General features: G+C 41.1%; 1 protein-coding gene across 2 annotated transcripts in view; it reads left to right on the forward strand.

Moving 5' to 3' along the window:
* Nucleotides 1-4,540, forward strand: part of rad51 (RAD51 recombinase) — a 127,529-nt gene extending 122,989 nt beyond the window's left edge. For both annotated transcript variants that reach the window (XM_041214292.1, XM_041214293.1), the window contains exon 10: nucleotides 3,537-4,540. In XM_041214292.1, coding sequence (XP_041070226.1) covers nucleotides 3,537-3,660 — 124 coding nt within the window. In that variant the 3' untranslated portion in view covers nucleotides 3,661-4,540. The remainder of the gene's footprint in view (nucleotides 1-3,536) is intronic.
* Nucleotides 4,541-14,093: the final 9,553 nt, after the last annotated feature.

Genomic DNA, 14,093 nt, shown 5'->3' on the forward strand with positions numbered 1-14,093 from the left:
TTCCTCTTATGTTATGTTCATTTATGAACCTTGATGCTGAATATAGGCAGATTGTTCACTATGGAGGATAATACTCTTGATAATTGCTGGATAATAATTAGGATGGAAACCCAAGCAGTTTTTAAAAACATTTTTAACAAATTCTAGGACCTGGTTCCAGAGAATTGGAAGGCAACAGTGTGCTAATTAAATGTCCCATTTTGAAATCTGTTGGGAATTACATAAGTAGACCTGAGAGATAATGCACAGCGTAGCAAACACTAGATATCTGTGATGAATTTGATCTATATTGCCATGGCTCAATGTGACCAGACTGAGGAACACATTTAGAAGATAAGTGTGGTATTGAACTCATGCAATTTTCCTACAAATGCATGTAAATTACTAGTTAAACCAAAACTTTATTTACAGAACATACAAGGTGCACTAGGATTTGTGTGACTCCCTAGTGCTGTTATCTATTATTCCAGGTATTACCTAAGAAATGGTACAATGAATCACATTGTTTATGGCCCTGCCACTTGCATTGTTTTGGTAATGCTTATTATCCACCTTTTTGAGAAACCAGCATGTGGAATAATATATAAAAGCACTAGAGAATCACACAATGGCATTACCATTGCTGAATTCCCTCATTGTCAACATCCTGGGGGGGTTACCATTGATCAAAAGCTGAACCGAACCAGCCATTTAAACAATGGCTACAAGAGCAGGTCAGAGGCTGGGAATTTTGTGTGAGTAACTTATCTCCTGACTCCCTAAAACCTATCCACCATCTACAAGGCACAAGTCAGGAATGTGATGGAATACTGTTCACTTGCCTGGATGAGCGCAGTTCCAACAGCACTCAAGAAGCTCGACTCCATCCAGGACAAAACAGCCTGCTTGATTTGCACCTGATCCACCACTTTGAAGGTTCACTCCCTCCACTACTAATGCACAGAGGCAGCAGTGTGTACCATAAAGAAGATGCACTGCAGCAACCCACCAAGGCTCCTTCGACAGCACCTTCCAAATCCCCAACCTCTACCACCTAGAAGGACAAAGGCAGCAGATACAAGAGAACAAAGACACCTGCATGTTCCCCTCCAAGCCACCTGACTTGGAACTATATCGCTAACCCTTCACTGTTGCTGGGTCAAAATCCTGGTACTCCCTTCCTAACAGTACTGTTTGTACTTATACTACATGGACTGCAGCAGTTCAAGAAGGCGGCTCACCACCACCACCACCTTGAGGGCAATTAGGGATAAGCAATAAACACTGCCCTAGCCAGCAATGCCCACATCCCATGAATGAATAAAGAAAAGGAAACTCATGAGTTTAAAGATTTCTACACCAAATAAACTATTGTAATTGTAACTGGTGCATTTCATCACTGCACTATTTTACTGCTTGTGTTTGCTTTATTGCGGGAGTTTGTCTGAATTGCATTGCACTTCGTGTAATATTAAATTTCCTCCTGGTTGCTTTTTGATCTTTTTCTGTGAATATAATGACCCCACTTAAACGTTTGAACTGTTCTCAAGTTGTATTCAATGCCAGCCTGAAACCAGTTGCAAGCAGGTGTATGACACAATTAGAGCTATGGTTGAGCTGTCCTATTTTCTGTGCTGAAGTCCCTTTCCATGAGACTTCTCAGTGAGAATGCAGCTATGATTGAAAAAGCAATATGTAGAGAACTGTGGACAAGAATCAGCCTCCTCTTACTTTATCGTACAGTAATTGGTGACCTGAACCTGCTCTGTCACCTGTTTTAAATGTTTCATTTTAATAAATGAAGTATTTGTTGTGAAATGCAAATAAGGACCTTGCAACACATAGTCATATTCTGTTTATCAAGACTACTCCTTTAAACTTTCCCTTTTCCCTCCATTTCCAAGTCCTTAATCTTGATGAAGCTTTCTTACTTATCACCCGTTACCCCTTGATATAACACTCCTGTGATAGACTTACTAATTTGCTCACTTGTACCAAATCAGCCACCATCTTCCCCCATTGACATTATCAATGTAATGGTGTAGGATCAGTTTTCATATGTATATTAATGACACCCAGCCCTTTCTTCTCCTTGATGCATCTTAGACTTATTCCCAAATTATTGTGGATGAATCACAACTTCCTCCAACTAAACATCAGGAAAATTGAATTAACTGATTTTTGTCACCTGTAACAAATGGTGTTGGCAGAAGGCCAGGCACTTCACTGCAGAAAATGTGAAAGTTCAATCACAGCTTCCTTGCTGCTGACATCAGTCCTTTCCTGGCTCCCATTAGTTTGACCCAGACCATGTCAAACGTTAGACATCAGTTCAACCTTGATCAGAGCCTCAAACCCAAAGTTCATTATCAAGACTGTTTATTTCCATCTCTGCAATAATTGCCACCTTCCACTCATCAAAACCCATCTGCCACCAATTTGCTTACCTCCGCTTTTGAAAGCCTCTGGACTTTTCCTAAAGTCTCCCTTGCTGGCCTCTTACTCTCCTACTCTCTGCAAAGTCTAAAAGTTCTTAAAGGCTGCTTTCTGGAACTTAACCTGCACCACTTAGCTCACCTGTAACCTTTTTGTTGGCCTACATTGGTTTCCATTCCCTCAAGCAAAATTTCAAGTTCTTGTCTTTCAAATCCCTTGAGGCCATGCCCCAGCCTATTTTTGCAACTTCCTTTAATTTACTACTCCTGCCATATCAATTGATCCTCTAACTTTGGCTTTTCCCTATCTGCCTTCCCATTGCCCCATCATTGATGGAAGAACCTTTAGCTACCCTCAACTTGTTCTCTGGAAGTGTCTTCTGAAACTTCTCAGCTTCTCCTCTCTCCACCCTTAAATTAAAAACTCTTTTCAAAAGTCACTTTTTCAGCCAGGCTTTTGACAACCCTCAGTATCCATCTACCTAGCTATTCCTAATATTTTCTCCCTCCTCTATCTTGGCTCCTCTTTCTACAGTAAAGGCTGTGTACAAATGGATTTTGTGTCTCTCAAGACATTGTACTTGACCACACCTGGAGTATCCAACTCGATTGCTTCACCATCCCATTGGCAAACTTGTGCCCTTGTTTTTCTGCCAGATTCTTCTCCTCCTCCTCTATTAAACATTCACCTTTTCCCTGGAATGGGTTGTTTGGTATTCAGTAGTATTCAATTATTATTGAAATATTGATGTGTTGACAAGTTAGTCCGCCCTGGAAGTTGATCCTGTCCTTAGCCAACATCCAGTTATGAATTTCTAGCAGAGATTGCCTGGTAGCTATAACGAGCAGCGACTCTAGCTGATTATCACCCCCAAATCCATGTAACTAAGGCCAATTATAGCATCCTTCTGTTTCTCTGAGAACTAATCCAAAACCCGTCAGAATTTGAACCATTGTGACTCGGCTGCTTACTGAATTAACTAACTGAGCCGTGAGGAGAGCCTTTAAGTTGCTTTTTTGAAGTAATGGGGACTAAATATTCTTGTGAATGAAAAATAAAGGATGGTGCAAAGGCATTGCCCAGTTTACTTAAAAATTTGCTTTTCTTCATTTCTTTTTCAGGTTGTACTTGAGGAAAGGGCGAGGTGAAACCCGTATCTGTAAGATTTACGACTCTCCTTGCTTGCCTGAGGCAGAGGCTATGTTTGCTATCAATTCCGACGGGGTTGGGGATGCTAAAGACTAAATGTGAATGATCCTTCCTAGTCCTGTGCTGGAAGCTATCGGCAGCAAGCAAACACACCCAGGACAATCAATAAATACTGTGTGTAGACATCACACTAACGTGCTGTTAGTGCTTTGAACTTGTTGCGGCTTTCAGCTTCAGTAAATAAAGCCGCACTTAATTGTTATCTGATGTTTCAGACAGATCGAATATTAAAGTTGGGAGCCATAGGGAGGATGATTTATTATGACCCCATGTTTATAACATTTGGCTGAGGTTAAAGTGGGCAGAGAAAACTACATTGAACAGAGATTCATTATGTGTTTGTGTTAAATGATTTCCAGATTCACTAGCTGCAGTTTCAGTAACAGTAACTTGAGCTCTGCTGTGTGAATCACCACTGTAGAGTCCATTGGTAGCAAACTGGAAACCTGTTGAATGCATAAGCTGGCACTGCATGATGCTTTTGGGTTTCCAAGTTTTATAGATAAGAAGTGCCCTTTTGGAAATGAAAGAAAATGAACCACATAGCAGCCGTTGAGCAACCATACCAAATTGACCCACGTGCCTGTCCCATAGAGGGTCACTGAACCTATCAATGCTGCAAGAAGACTATTAGGAAGCATATTCCCTTCTTTTGATTTTGTTTCTTTGATTCGTTTTAACTAACAAGGTCTGTTGAGGGTGTAGAAACGGGTACATTTAGTGCATAATTTTGTTAAACTATGTAACAATTAAAACACATTGCTTTAACAGAGGAATTTGCAATGCTTCTGTTTCTTAGTGCATCCTAAACGGGGTGCCATTTACCTTTTATACATAAGCCTGATAAAAAGCCATTCTTGGTAATGATGGAAAACTTGAAATTCATATTAATAAACTACTATGACAATTACTTTAATTACATCAATGCAGTTTTTAACTTTGTTAAAATGTGTTCTTCAAGCCGAGAATCGTTAGCAATGCAGTGAACCAATTTTCATTTTAACATCACACTTCTTGGGGAGATCTGTGCTGTAGTGGGTAACGTCCCACTGAGCCAGAAGCTCTGGGTTCAAGTCCCGCACCAGAACTTGATGGCCAAAGAAGATGCATTCGTAATGCAGCCAAACAAGGTTGAGCATAATCTGCAATCCATCCAACATATGCCAATGGCAGATGTTAAGAATGTGAGAGATTTCTGGTCAGCCATGTTATGTAAAGAAAATTGGAGCATCATCACTATTCATAGCAATTCATACTCCTTGTGGAGAGGTGGGAGTGTGCCAGTTGGCTCAGTTGACTGGAGAGGTGGGGGTGTGCCAGTTGGCTCAGTTGACTGAACAGCTGGTGTAGATCAAATTGATGCCAATAGCATAGGGTTCCATCCCCATTCCAGCTGGGGTAGATTCTGGACCTACCTCCTTGCCCTACTGTGGTGGAGGTTGCTGTGGGTCCGACCTGTCTTTGGGCAGAGAACTGAAGAAGTAGCATTCCTGGGTCAGGGTAGTGTGGTTATGTAGAGTAAAGCTTCTTCCATTTTTCCCCATTTATGTCTCAGCCCCAATCACTGAAGAATGTCCTGAACTTCAGCAGCGTGAAATGTTTCAATTTCGCACATCAGCAATTGATAGAGACAGCCCCTCATTCAGGTCAGTTGCACCCATAGCAGCTAGGAACTGAATTGCAATTGCTGTTGAAGAGTCATACGGACACAAAACGTTAACTGTGTTCCTCTCCGCAGATGCTGTCAGACCTGCTGAGTTTTTCCAGGTATTTTTGTTTTGGATTTCCAGCATCCACGGTTTTTTTGCTTTTATCTTATAGCAATTGCTCAGGTTTATTTCACTTAAGAACCTTACAAAAAGCAGATCTAATTTCATTAATCTGAGCAAGAATTAAAGCCAGATTTCAAAGGTGAAAGACCAGTGTCTAACCCAGTGGTTTAACAATTTATATAGATTTAACAATGAGCCAATTTTATATGGCTGAATCTACACAAATATTTCACTCATTTTTAGCTGATCAAGTTGATTTGTTCAGTGACGCACATTGGTATCTTGCAGTGTTCTGTCCACTTTTGGATTGGTCATCTGTGAGTTCTGCAGAGGACAGGTCTTGTTTGGCCTTTGACGCTGGTGGCCTAGGCAACTGCAGGGAATCCATTTGGTGCTGGAAGGGTTAATGGAGAAGTTGAATTGTATGCCTAGGCCTAAGAGAAAAATACTCCAACCTTGAGAAACAATACCATCTTTTCTGACCATAGTTGTAGGATGAGCCCTGAGACAGTCCATTTTGTTCTTTCTCAGGCCGAATGTAATCAGGGCTGTGATGAGCAACTGTGTAACCAAACATCTGTTGTGAGGGAAATGGAAATTTACTGGAACATGGATTGGTCAGTTAACTAATGCAAATATGTGGATAGGTTGTTGCAAAACTTACTGATTGGCTGTAAAAATGTTTTTAACAAGTCTGCGTGTATTCTGCTATGAGACTGTACAGTACTCTCATTGTGCTGTCTCCCTTGTGCACAAGTAATAAATGGGGTTTCTACGTATGAAATGATGCCCCGGTGTGATTAATCGCCGACAGTTTCTTGGAGGTTCCACCGAGATGACTAACCCGTAGGGTTGGACCACGGAGCGCTAGCGTTAGGACCTCACGGTTCAAGGACTCCTCAGTCCGCGGCAGCCCGATTTGGGCTTCTGGGGTTTGTTGATCTGCGATCTGTCTTCGCCTGCCTGTGGCTAACTCTTAGGGTAAGTCATCTATTTAAGTATTTAGGGGATTAGTTGTCGCGGTCTGGGACCACTCTGGCCAGGATATACTCTAGGTCAGTAGCCTCTGCAGTTTAGGATATATTCAGGGTCGGTAGCCCCTGGAGTTGGTACTGAGTGTGTGTGTGCATGATTGTGGCTCGGGGTCTGGGACCCCTTGAGCATGTGAGTGGGCTGATTGATGAAAGTACATTGCGGGTCAGGGACCTGCCAAGGACTGGCCTTTCTTAGTTATTAGATGAATGGGTAATATGGCATCAAAGAAATCCCAGGTTCCCCCTCCAAGGGGAACCCCAAATGCTTATATGTATGTCCATTATGGACCAGAAAGTGTCCAACATGTTTCTGAATGGGTTAAGTGACCCAAGAGGGAGAGAGCTTCCCACCAGATGGAACCTTTAATCAGGACAGAATTGAGCGCTTAGCATATATTTTAAGGGAGGTAGAGAAGTCGGGTAAGAAGGTTGGTTGGCCTGCATATGTCGAGTGGAAGGATGATTGGGACTCGAAAGGTCCGCTACTGAATTTTCTGTAACTTAAAAAAATGAATTGATCTAAGTTACAAGAGCTGTTTGTGCTGAAAAGGGAGAGAGGGGGTACCCCTAGGGGGTTAATGAGCATTTGACAAGCAGCAGCAGAGAAAATGTGAGCTTTCGTCAGTTTGATTGTCCCTATAGGTAGAGCCTTCAAGATCCCTTTATTCCCCCCACTGCTACTTGAAGCTTCGTTTAGAGTTAAGTTCAATATTATAGGAATATAAATACATACCTTTATATATGTGTTTGCGTGCAAGGAAGCATTTGTATGTGAGCTTTAATGTGTTTTCGTCCCTAAATTGTATTTTGTGTGTGTGGTTGAGCACTTTAGAGTTGAAAGCCCCATATTAAATTAAATGAAAAGTTTATTCAAACATTCCAAAGTTTTGAGTATAAGGTTTGAGTTGAGATTTCTGGCAAAATCGCAATTTGAAGGTAGTGTAAAGATAAAACAGGGCTTGCCTTTGTTTAGGATGAACCAACCCTTGTACCACCCCCTTGCAGACTAGTAAGGAATAACCCTCATCATCAGCTTCAAGCTGATTGGGATTAATACACATGAGTTAGTATTCTAAAATTCTGAGAAAAAAAATTACTTGAAATTCAGAAGGATTCTAGGAAAACCAAGACATAAACACACGTTCTAGATGGTTCCAATGGATAAAAAGGGGTTTCTTTTGAAGAGATGAATTAAATATTAAAGGAAATCTGCATCCCAACAGCACTGTAATTTGAATTTGGGACAATCTTGAGATGTAAAGTGCAGTAAAATTTAACAGGTTACTTTTGAATCACTAGGATGCTATCTAAGATAAAGAATGTGTCGATAAACATATGGAAATTATAACTTGGATACAAATCAACACACATAAGAAAGAGAGAGTTTTAATTTTGATAGTGCAACTTACAGTTCTTACAAAGTTTAAAATTTGAGGTTTGGTTCCTGATAATTTCTCAAAAGGGAATTTTCATTTTAAAAGGTTTGACAATTGGTACTAATTCAAATGCTGCAGGCTTTTGTATTTGTAAAGTCTGTTCCCAAAATATGAAGCTAAGCTCAAGACATTGACAAAGTTTGGCAGAAATCCAATTTTTGGCCGAGTTAAAGAATCTGGGATAATTCTAAAAGAAACGGGTCAGACACAATTTAGTGGGTTACTTTTGAGACAATAAGATATTTGAGAAGAAGATAAGGAAGCAAAACATGTCAGTACCTGATCCCTGTTCTTAAAACTGTTATGAGAATATTTTAAAGTCTCTGCAGGCAACCTGAACAAGATAAGATGGTAGCTGTTGCATGTGTAAAATGGTATGAGGCAAGTAGGAGAATGAGTTAGGGAAAGAGGACACAATATACAAACTTTTTAAGGGAAGTGAATTTGATAATCTGGCCATCAACTGAGACATTGGAAATGCACAGGGGGAGATAAGCAAAGATCTAGAGACAGAGATCCTCATTGACAACAGAGAAACTGAACTCAAGAGAATCTTAGGATGATCATGTCAGAAGGAAAAAAAAACACTTAAGAAAACTATGTGGCATTTGTAGTTTAGGAATTGAAATGTAAGGAGAAATAATACTTAACAATTTACCACAAGATGGATACAGGTAAAGGGAAAGTTGGAAAAAGGCTAAATAGATGTATTACTGATTATATTAATGTGCCTGCAAGCTACAAAAAGTAAGACCACAGGATTAACACTTTGATGACAGACAGAGCTAAGTGGCTCGCAGAGAGAACAGTCACTGGAAGTGAAGATACTGAGCCATTGAAAAATAGGATAAGAAGGTGCACGGTAGAGTTTTGTTGGCAGTTTAAGGAATTGAGGTCCGAAGTGGGATAGCAGCAGGAGACAGTCGACTGGAAGGAGTGGAGGGTGCTTATCCAGATGGATTCAGATCAGGGAACTCATTTCACAGGAAGAGTCATTAAAGAAATGTATAAATTTAAATTTAAACAGAAATTCCACATTCCCTACCAGCCACAGAGCTCAGGGATGGTGGAAAGGATGAACTGAACTTAAAACATCAACCACAAAAGCAATGCAAGAGACAGGGAACAGCCCAATATTCTAATGCGCCTTAAGGCTACCCCAAGCAGGACGCTGGGCTCACCCCATTTGAAATAATGACAAGGAGAGCAATGCAGTTACCCGAGGGAATCATAGTCGGAGTGGGAAATGTAGGACCACTAAAAGGAAGGAAGTCAGAGACCGACAGGTGATTAAGGGTATGGAAACAGGTAAAGCCAAAGAGCAACAATGGACCATATAATTATGACAGGTGATACATGCACACTTGTAGATATAAAAATGGGAAGTAAATGGAGGCATTACACACAGTTAAAGATACATGACAATTGACCAAGCGGTAACCTGGAGAATGGGAGCCGATGTTAATGTCTCCACAGATATATGATCCTGGTCGCGGGCGTATCAGTACTGGCAACAAAATTGGGTATCATCACTGCTCATCCCACACCGCAGGAGGAACTTTGATACAGACGGACAGTGCCGAATGCGACACGCAGCAGGGAATGATAAATGTAACAGTGGGAGAACAAGTGCTTTCAAATTTAATAAGGGTTTGCTTCAGATCGGGAATGGGTGGTCTGCCACTACCCAGCCACCTTCCACAGCTACTTCCACAGTCCAAGTAGAGGTAATTGAAGTCCCTCAAACCATACCAACTGACCCACCTTGTCCGACTATGCATCCAGGACCGACGAATGGTTCGGTACTGGTTAATCAGAAGTTTTGTATGATAACGTACACCACGATCTGGTACCTGTAGTCTTGAACATATCCGGAATTGCCCCGCCCCAGTGGTTCTCAACCCGTATCCAAGCTCTGACACGCCAATTGATGACTGAAGCAGTTAGTTCAATGGCGAGATGCGATTAGGCTTGGGAGGGAACCACGTTAAGCGCAGTCTGATGAATAATGCCGCTACGATATTCAGTATAGGGACATCATTGGTTAATTCAGAACCTGGCAACTTGACCAGAAGGTCTGTCCCTGAGCTTTAAGCTTAAGGAGATTCCAGAGCGGGGACAGGGGATCCAGGGTAGCCAATTAGATAGGGACCAGGACATGACACGGTTAATCCAAAGCCTGGCTACCATGCTCGAAAGTCATGCGGGGGCTATCAATAAATTAATTGAAATAGGGAAACATATTTCAGATGAAGCGAGCAGAAATGATTTATGCAGCACCTATGGACCTTGGGCACTGGAGCAAGCCCGAGAAAATTTAAGACAGATTGATGAAGGAGTAGTCCCTTTATGGGTAACTAATGAGCATTTATTGAATCTCTCACAACACAAGAATCATTACTTGACCGGTTGCCAGCTCAGAGGTTTGACATGCGTATATAGAATGAATGCTGAATGTATAGTGAATAGTATATAGCATTAATAGTATAATAGCATTGTGTTAGTAACACCTGTCATACCTATGTCAACACCCGGCAGGACATTATATAGAGTAGAAAATATTGGGGCAAAGGGGGGATGAACAGAATGGCACAGCAGATGTGCTTTGCGCCTGGGTTTTTCGCCATGGCAGCTAAAATAGCTTCACAATGTCTGTTTTGTCAACGACATAACCCAGGCAAGCTGCCCTCAGTGACTGCTGGTACGGGACCCCAGCCATGGGGCCTGTTTGTACACCTACAAATGGACTTTATACAAATGCCTAAATGTATGGGATATAATTGTTTTAGTTATAGTATGTTTGTTCTCGCGATGGGTGGAGGCGTATCCCACCCGACGAAATGATGTTGTAATTGTTGCAAAATTGTTGTTACGTGAATACATATCCAGATTTGGGATACCAGGGATTTTATCGAGTGATAATGGGCCTCATTTTACTGCTAAAGTGATAAAGGAACTGCTGAAGGCCTTACAATGCAACCATCACCTTTCCTGCCCATACCATCCCCAGTCTACTGGGGCGGTGGAAAGACGAAAAGCTCAGAAAAAGCCCACCATTGAAGATTGCCATTAATACCAGCCTGGAGACCTAGCCCTGGTTAAGACCTTCAGGAGAAAGAACTGTTTGGAACCTTGATGGGAAGGACCTTTCCAAGTCCTGCTCACCACCCATAGGGCCGTGAAGATTGAAGGACGACCTTTGTGGATCCACGCCTCACAGGTCAAGCGGACGCTGGCCTAGGGTGAAAGTGCTTGAGCAGGCACCTTGACTGAGCCGTCCGAATGTGAACTCTGATCTGGATCCTGTCCTGAGTGGCCCTTGCGGGGGCATTGACTACCAGTTCCGTAGTTCAACAAATGCAGCTGTCGCCTCGCAAGGCAATTGAACTAAATGTTGAATTTGTACTCATTTTCCCATCCTTTGACTGGTGAGGGTGGCTCCTTAACATCGGCGAGTGGTTTGGGGGCCTTTTTTAAAATCTTCCTCAAATACCTTGTCATAGGTCTTGCCCTACTCATTGTTCTGTACGTTGTTATCCAACTTGTCATCTGTTGCATCCGTTTTTTTCTGACTACAGAACCTCCAGAGTCCTGGTGGCAAGCCAGCTATCTATTCCCTTCCTCTCCTCAGGAATCAGGACCCCATTGAGGATGAAGCCCGGCGGCTAAGATACATAGAACTTGGCTAAGGGTGGTGGATTGTCCTTTTAGGACAAAAGGGGGGAAGTGTGGTGGCCTAGGCAACTGCAGGGAACCTATTTGGTGCTGGAAGGGTTAATGGAGAAGTTGAATTGTATGCCTAAGCCTAGGAGAAAAATACTCCAACCTTGAGAAACAATACCATCTTGTCTGACCACAGTTGTAGGATGAGTCCTGAGTCATTCCGTTTTGTTCTTTCTCAGGCCGAATGTAATCAGAATTGTGATAAGCAACTGCGTAACCAAACATATGTTGTGAGGGAAATGGAAATTTACTGGAACATGGATTGGTCAATTAACTTATGCAAATATGTGGATAGGTTTGTTGCAAAACTTACTGTAAAAATGTTTTTAACAAGTCTGCATGGAATTTGCTACGAGACTATACAGTAGCTCTCATTGTGCTGTCTCCCTTGTGCACAAGTAATAAATGGGGTTTCTGCATACGAAATGATGCCTCGGTGTGATTAATCTCTGACAACACACTCAGTAAGACAGCAAACAATGCAGGTGTACTCGCATAGAATTTACAGCATGAAAACAGGTCCAACTGATCTATGCTGTGTTTATGCTCTACACAAGACTCCTCCCATCCTTTTTCATATAACACTAGCAACACATTTCTATTCCTTTCTCCCTCGTTCTTATCTAGCGTTGATTTAACTACACACTTGAGCACAAAAGGCAAGCACTGATGATTGAGTGCTGCACTGTTAGACTTTTGGGGAAAATATTAAACTGAGGCCCTCTTGGATGAACATAAAAGACCACATGGCTCTATTTTGAAGAAGAGCATGAGAGTTATTCTCTAGCGTCCTGCCCAATATTTATCCCTCAATCAGCATCACTGCAGATTACCTGATCATTATCACATTGTTTATGAAAGCTTGCAGCGTGCAAATTGGCTGCCACATTTCCCATTTACAACAGTAAATGCTCTACAGCTATGATGCTGAAAGGCACTATATATGCATTTTTCTTCTTTCTATAAACCTTTACCAATTGTATCGGGCTCCACATTATTGCCACTCTTTTTCCTGAATTCCTTCATGGAATTATTGACAACTACATTGTTTTTGGTCTCACTAATAAATTGAGGCACCTTCTTCATGTTAACCCTTTCACAATTTTAAATACTTTTATTTGATCACCCCTTAGCATTCTCTTTTATAAAGAAAAGCACCCCAGGCTGGTCAGCCTTTCTTAACAACTATAACTTCTCAGTTCTGGGATCATCCTTGCGTCTTTTCTGCGTCCTATATCCTTTTCATAATATGGAATCCAGAATTATATACTATTCTCCAAGTGTTGTGTAACCCCGGTTTGATGTAACTTTAACATATTTTAAAGTCTGTTTCTCTTGAAATGAACTATTGGTGCTTTGTTTGCTGTTTTGGAGCCTCATTAACCTATGTTGCCACTTTCATGATTTCTGTACTTCAGAGATCCCTTTACTCTCCTCATCTGGATTCTTTATTATCTAAGCAGTAACTTCAGTTGAGGAGCATAAGGTTCACATAGCCAATGTTCGTTAAGCACAATATCTAAAAAGAAATACAAGGTATTGAGCACTTTTATGATGTGGTGTTGGTTATAATGCTTATAACTGCAAAAGTAAATATGCTTATTAGAAAAATCTTCTGTGACTAAATAGAACTCCTATATTGTTTGTGGAAAGGCTGCTGAACATAGTTTTTCATTATTTACAACTGACTTTCTGCTTTAGCATATTGTGTGAAGTTAATAGCTGTTAGGTGTTAAAATGGTTGTAATTTCCAGCGGCTAAGCAAAATATTAAGCTAAATTTTTAGTTTACCAAAATAGTCGATTGAATTCCCTATTGTCATGTTGTTATAAATATTTATCTAGTTTGATGTGCTTTAGTAAGTATGTTCAAGATTTGGCTTATATTGTTGAACTTATTTCTTTTATGTGTGATAAGTCTGTGAAAATATTGTACAGAAATGTTCCCAAGCAGCTTATTTATAACTTTTATACATGTAAGAATACAGTTATGATTAGTTGGTTGGTTATCACATTTTTCCCCTGTAGTTTCCGATGTTTGATTTTTTTAAAATGTTCATCTGAGTTGGCAGAGCATTTTTTTGCTTCACAAATGCACACTGCAATGTCTTGCATTGTGTTAGTGTATTACAGGATTGCTTACCTTTGATCAACTAATGCATGACATTTCCAGATTCTCCTCCTAATTACCTCTCACTCTGTCTCTTTTTTAAAGTGCAAAACTTAGTTGGCTTTTATCCTAGCATAGCATTGGCCATCTAATTGTGCATAACAAAAACAGAATTACTTGGAAAAACTCAGCAGGTCTGGCAGCATCGGCGGAGAAGAAAAGAGTTGACGTTTCGAGTCCTCATGACCCTTCAGCAGAACCAGTTCAGCTGAAGGGTCATGAGGACTCGAAACGTCAACTCTTTTCTTCTCCGCCGATGTTGCCAGACCTGCTGAGTTTTTCCAGGTAATTCTGTTTTTGTTTTGGATTTCCAGCATCCGCAGTTTTTTGTTTTT

The sequence above is a fragment of the Carcharodon carcharias genome, chromosome 20 (genome assembly GCF_017639515.1).
Source record: "Carcharodon carcharias isolate sCarCar2 chromosome 20, sCarCar2.pri, whole genome shotgun sequence".
NCBI lineage: Eukaryota > Metazoa > Chordata > Chondrichthyes > Lamniformes > Lamnidae > Carcharodon > Carcharodon carcharias.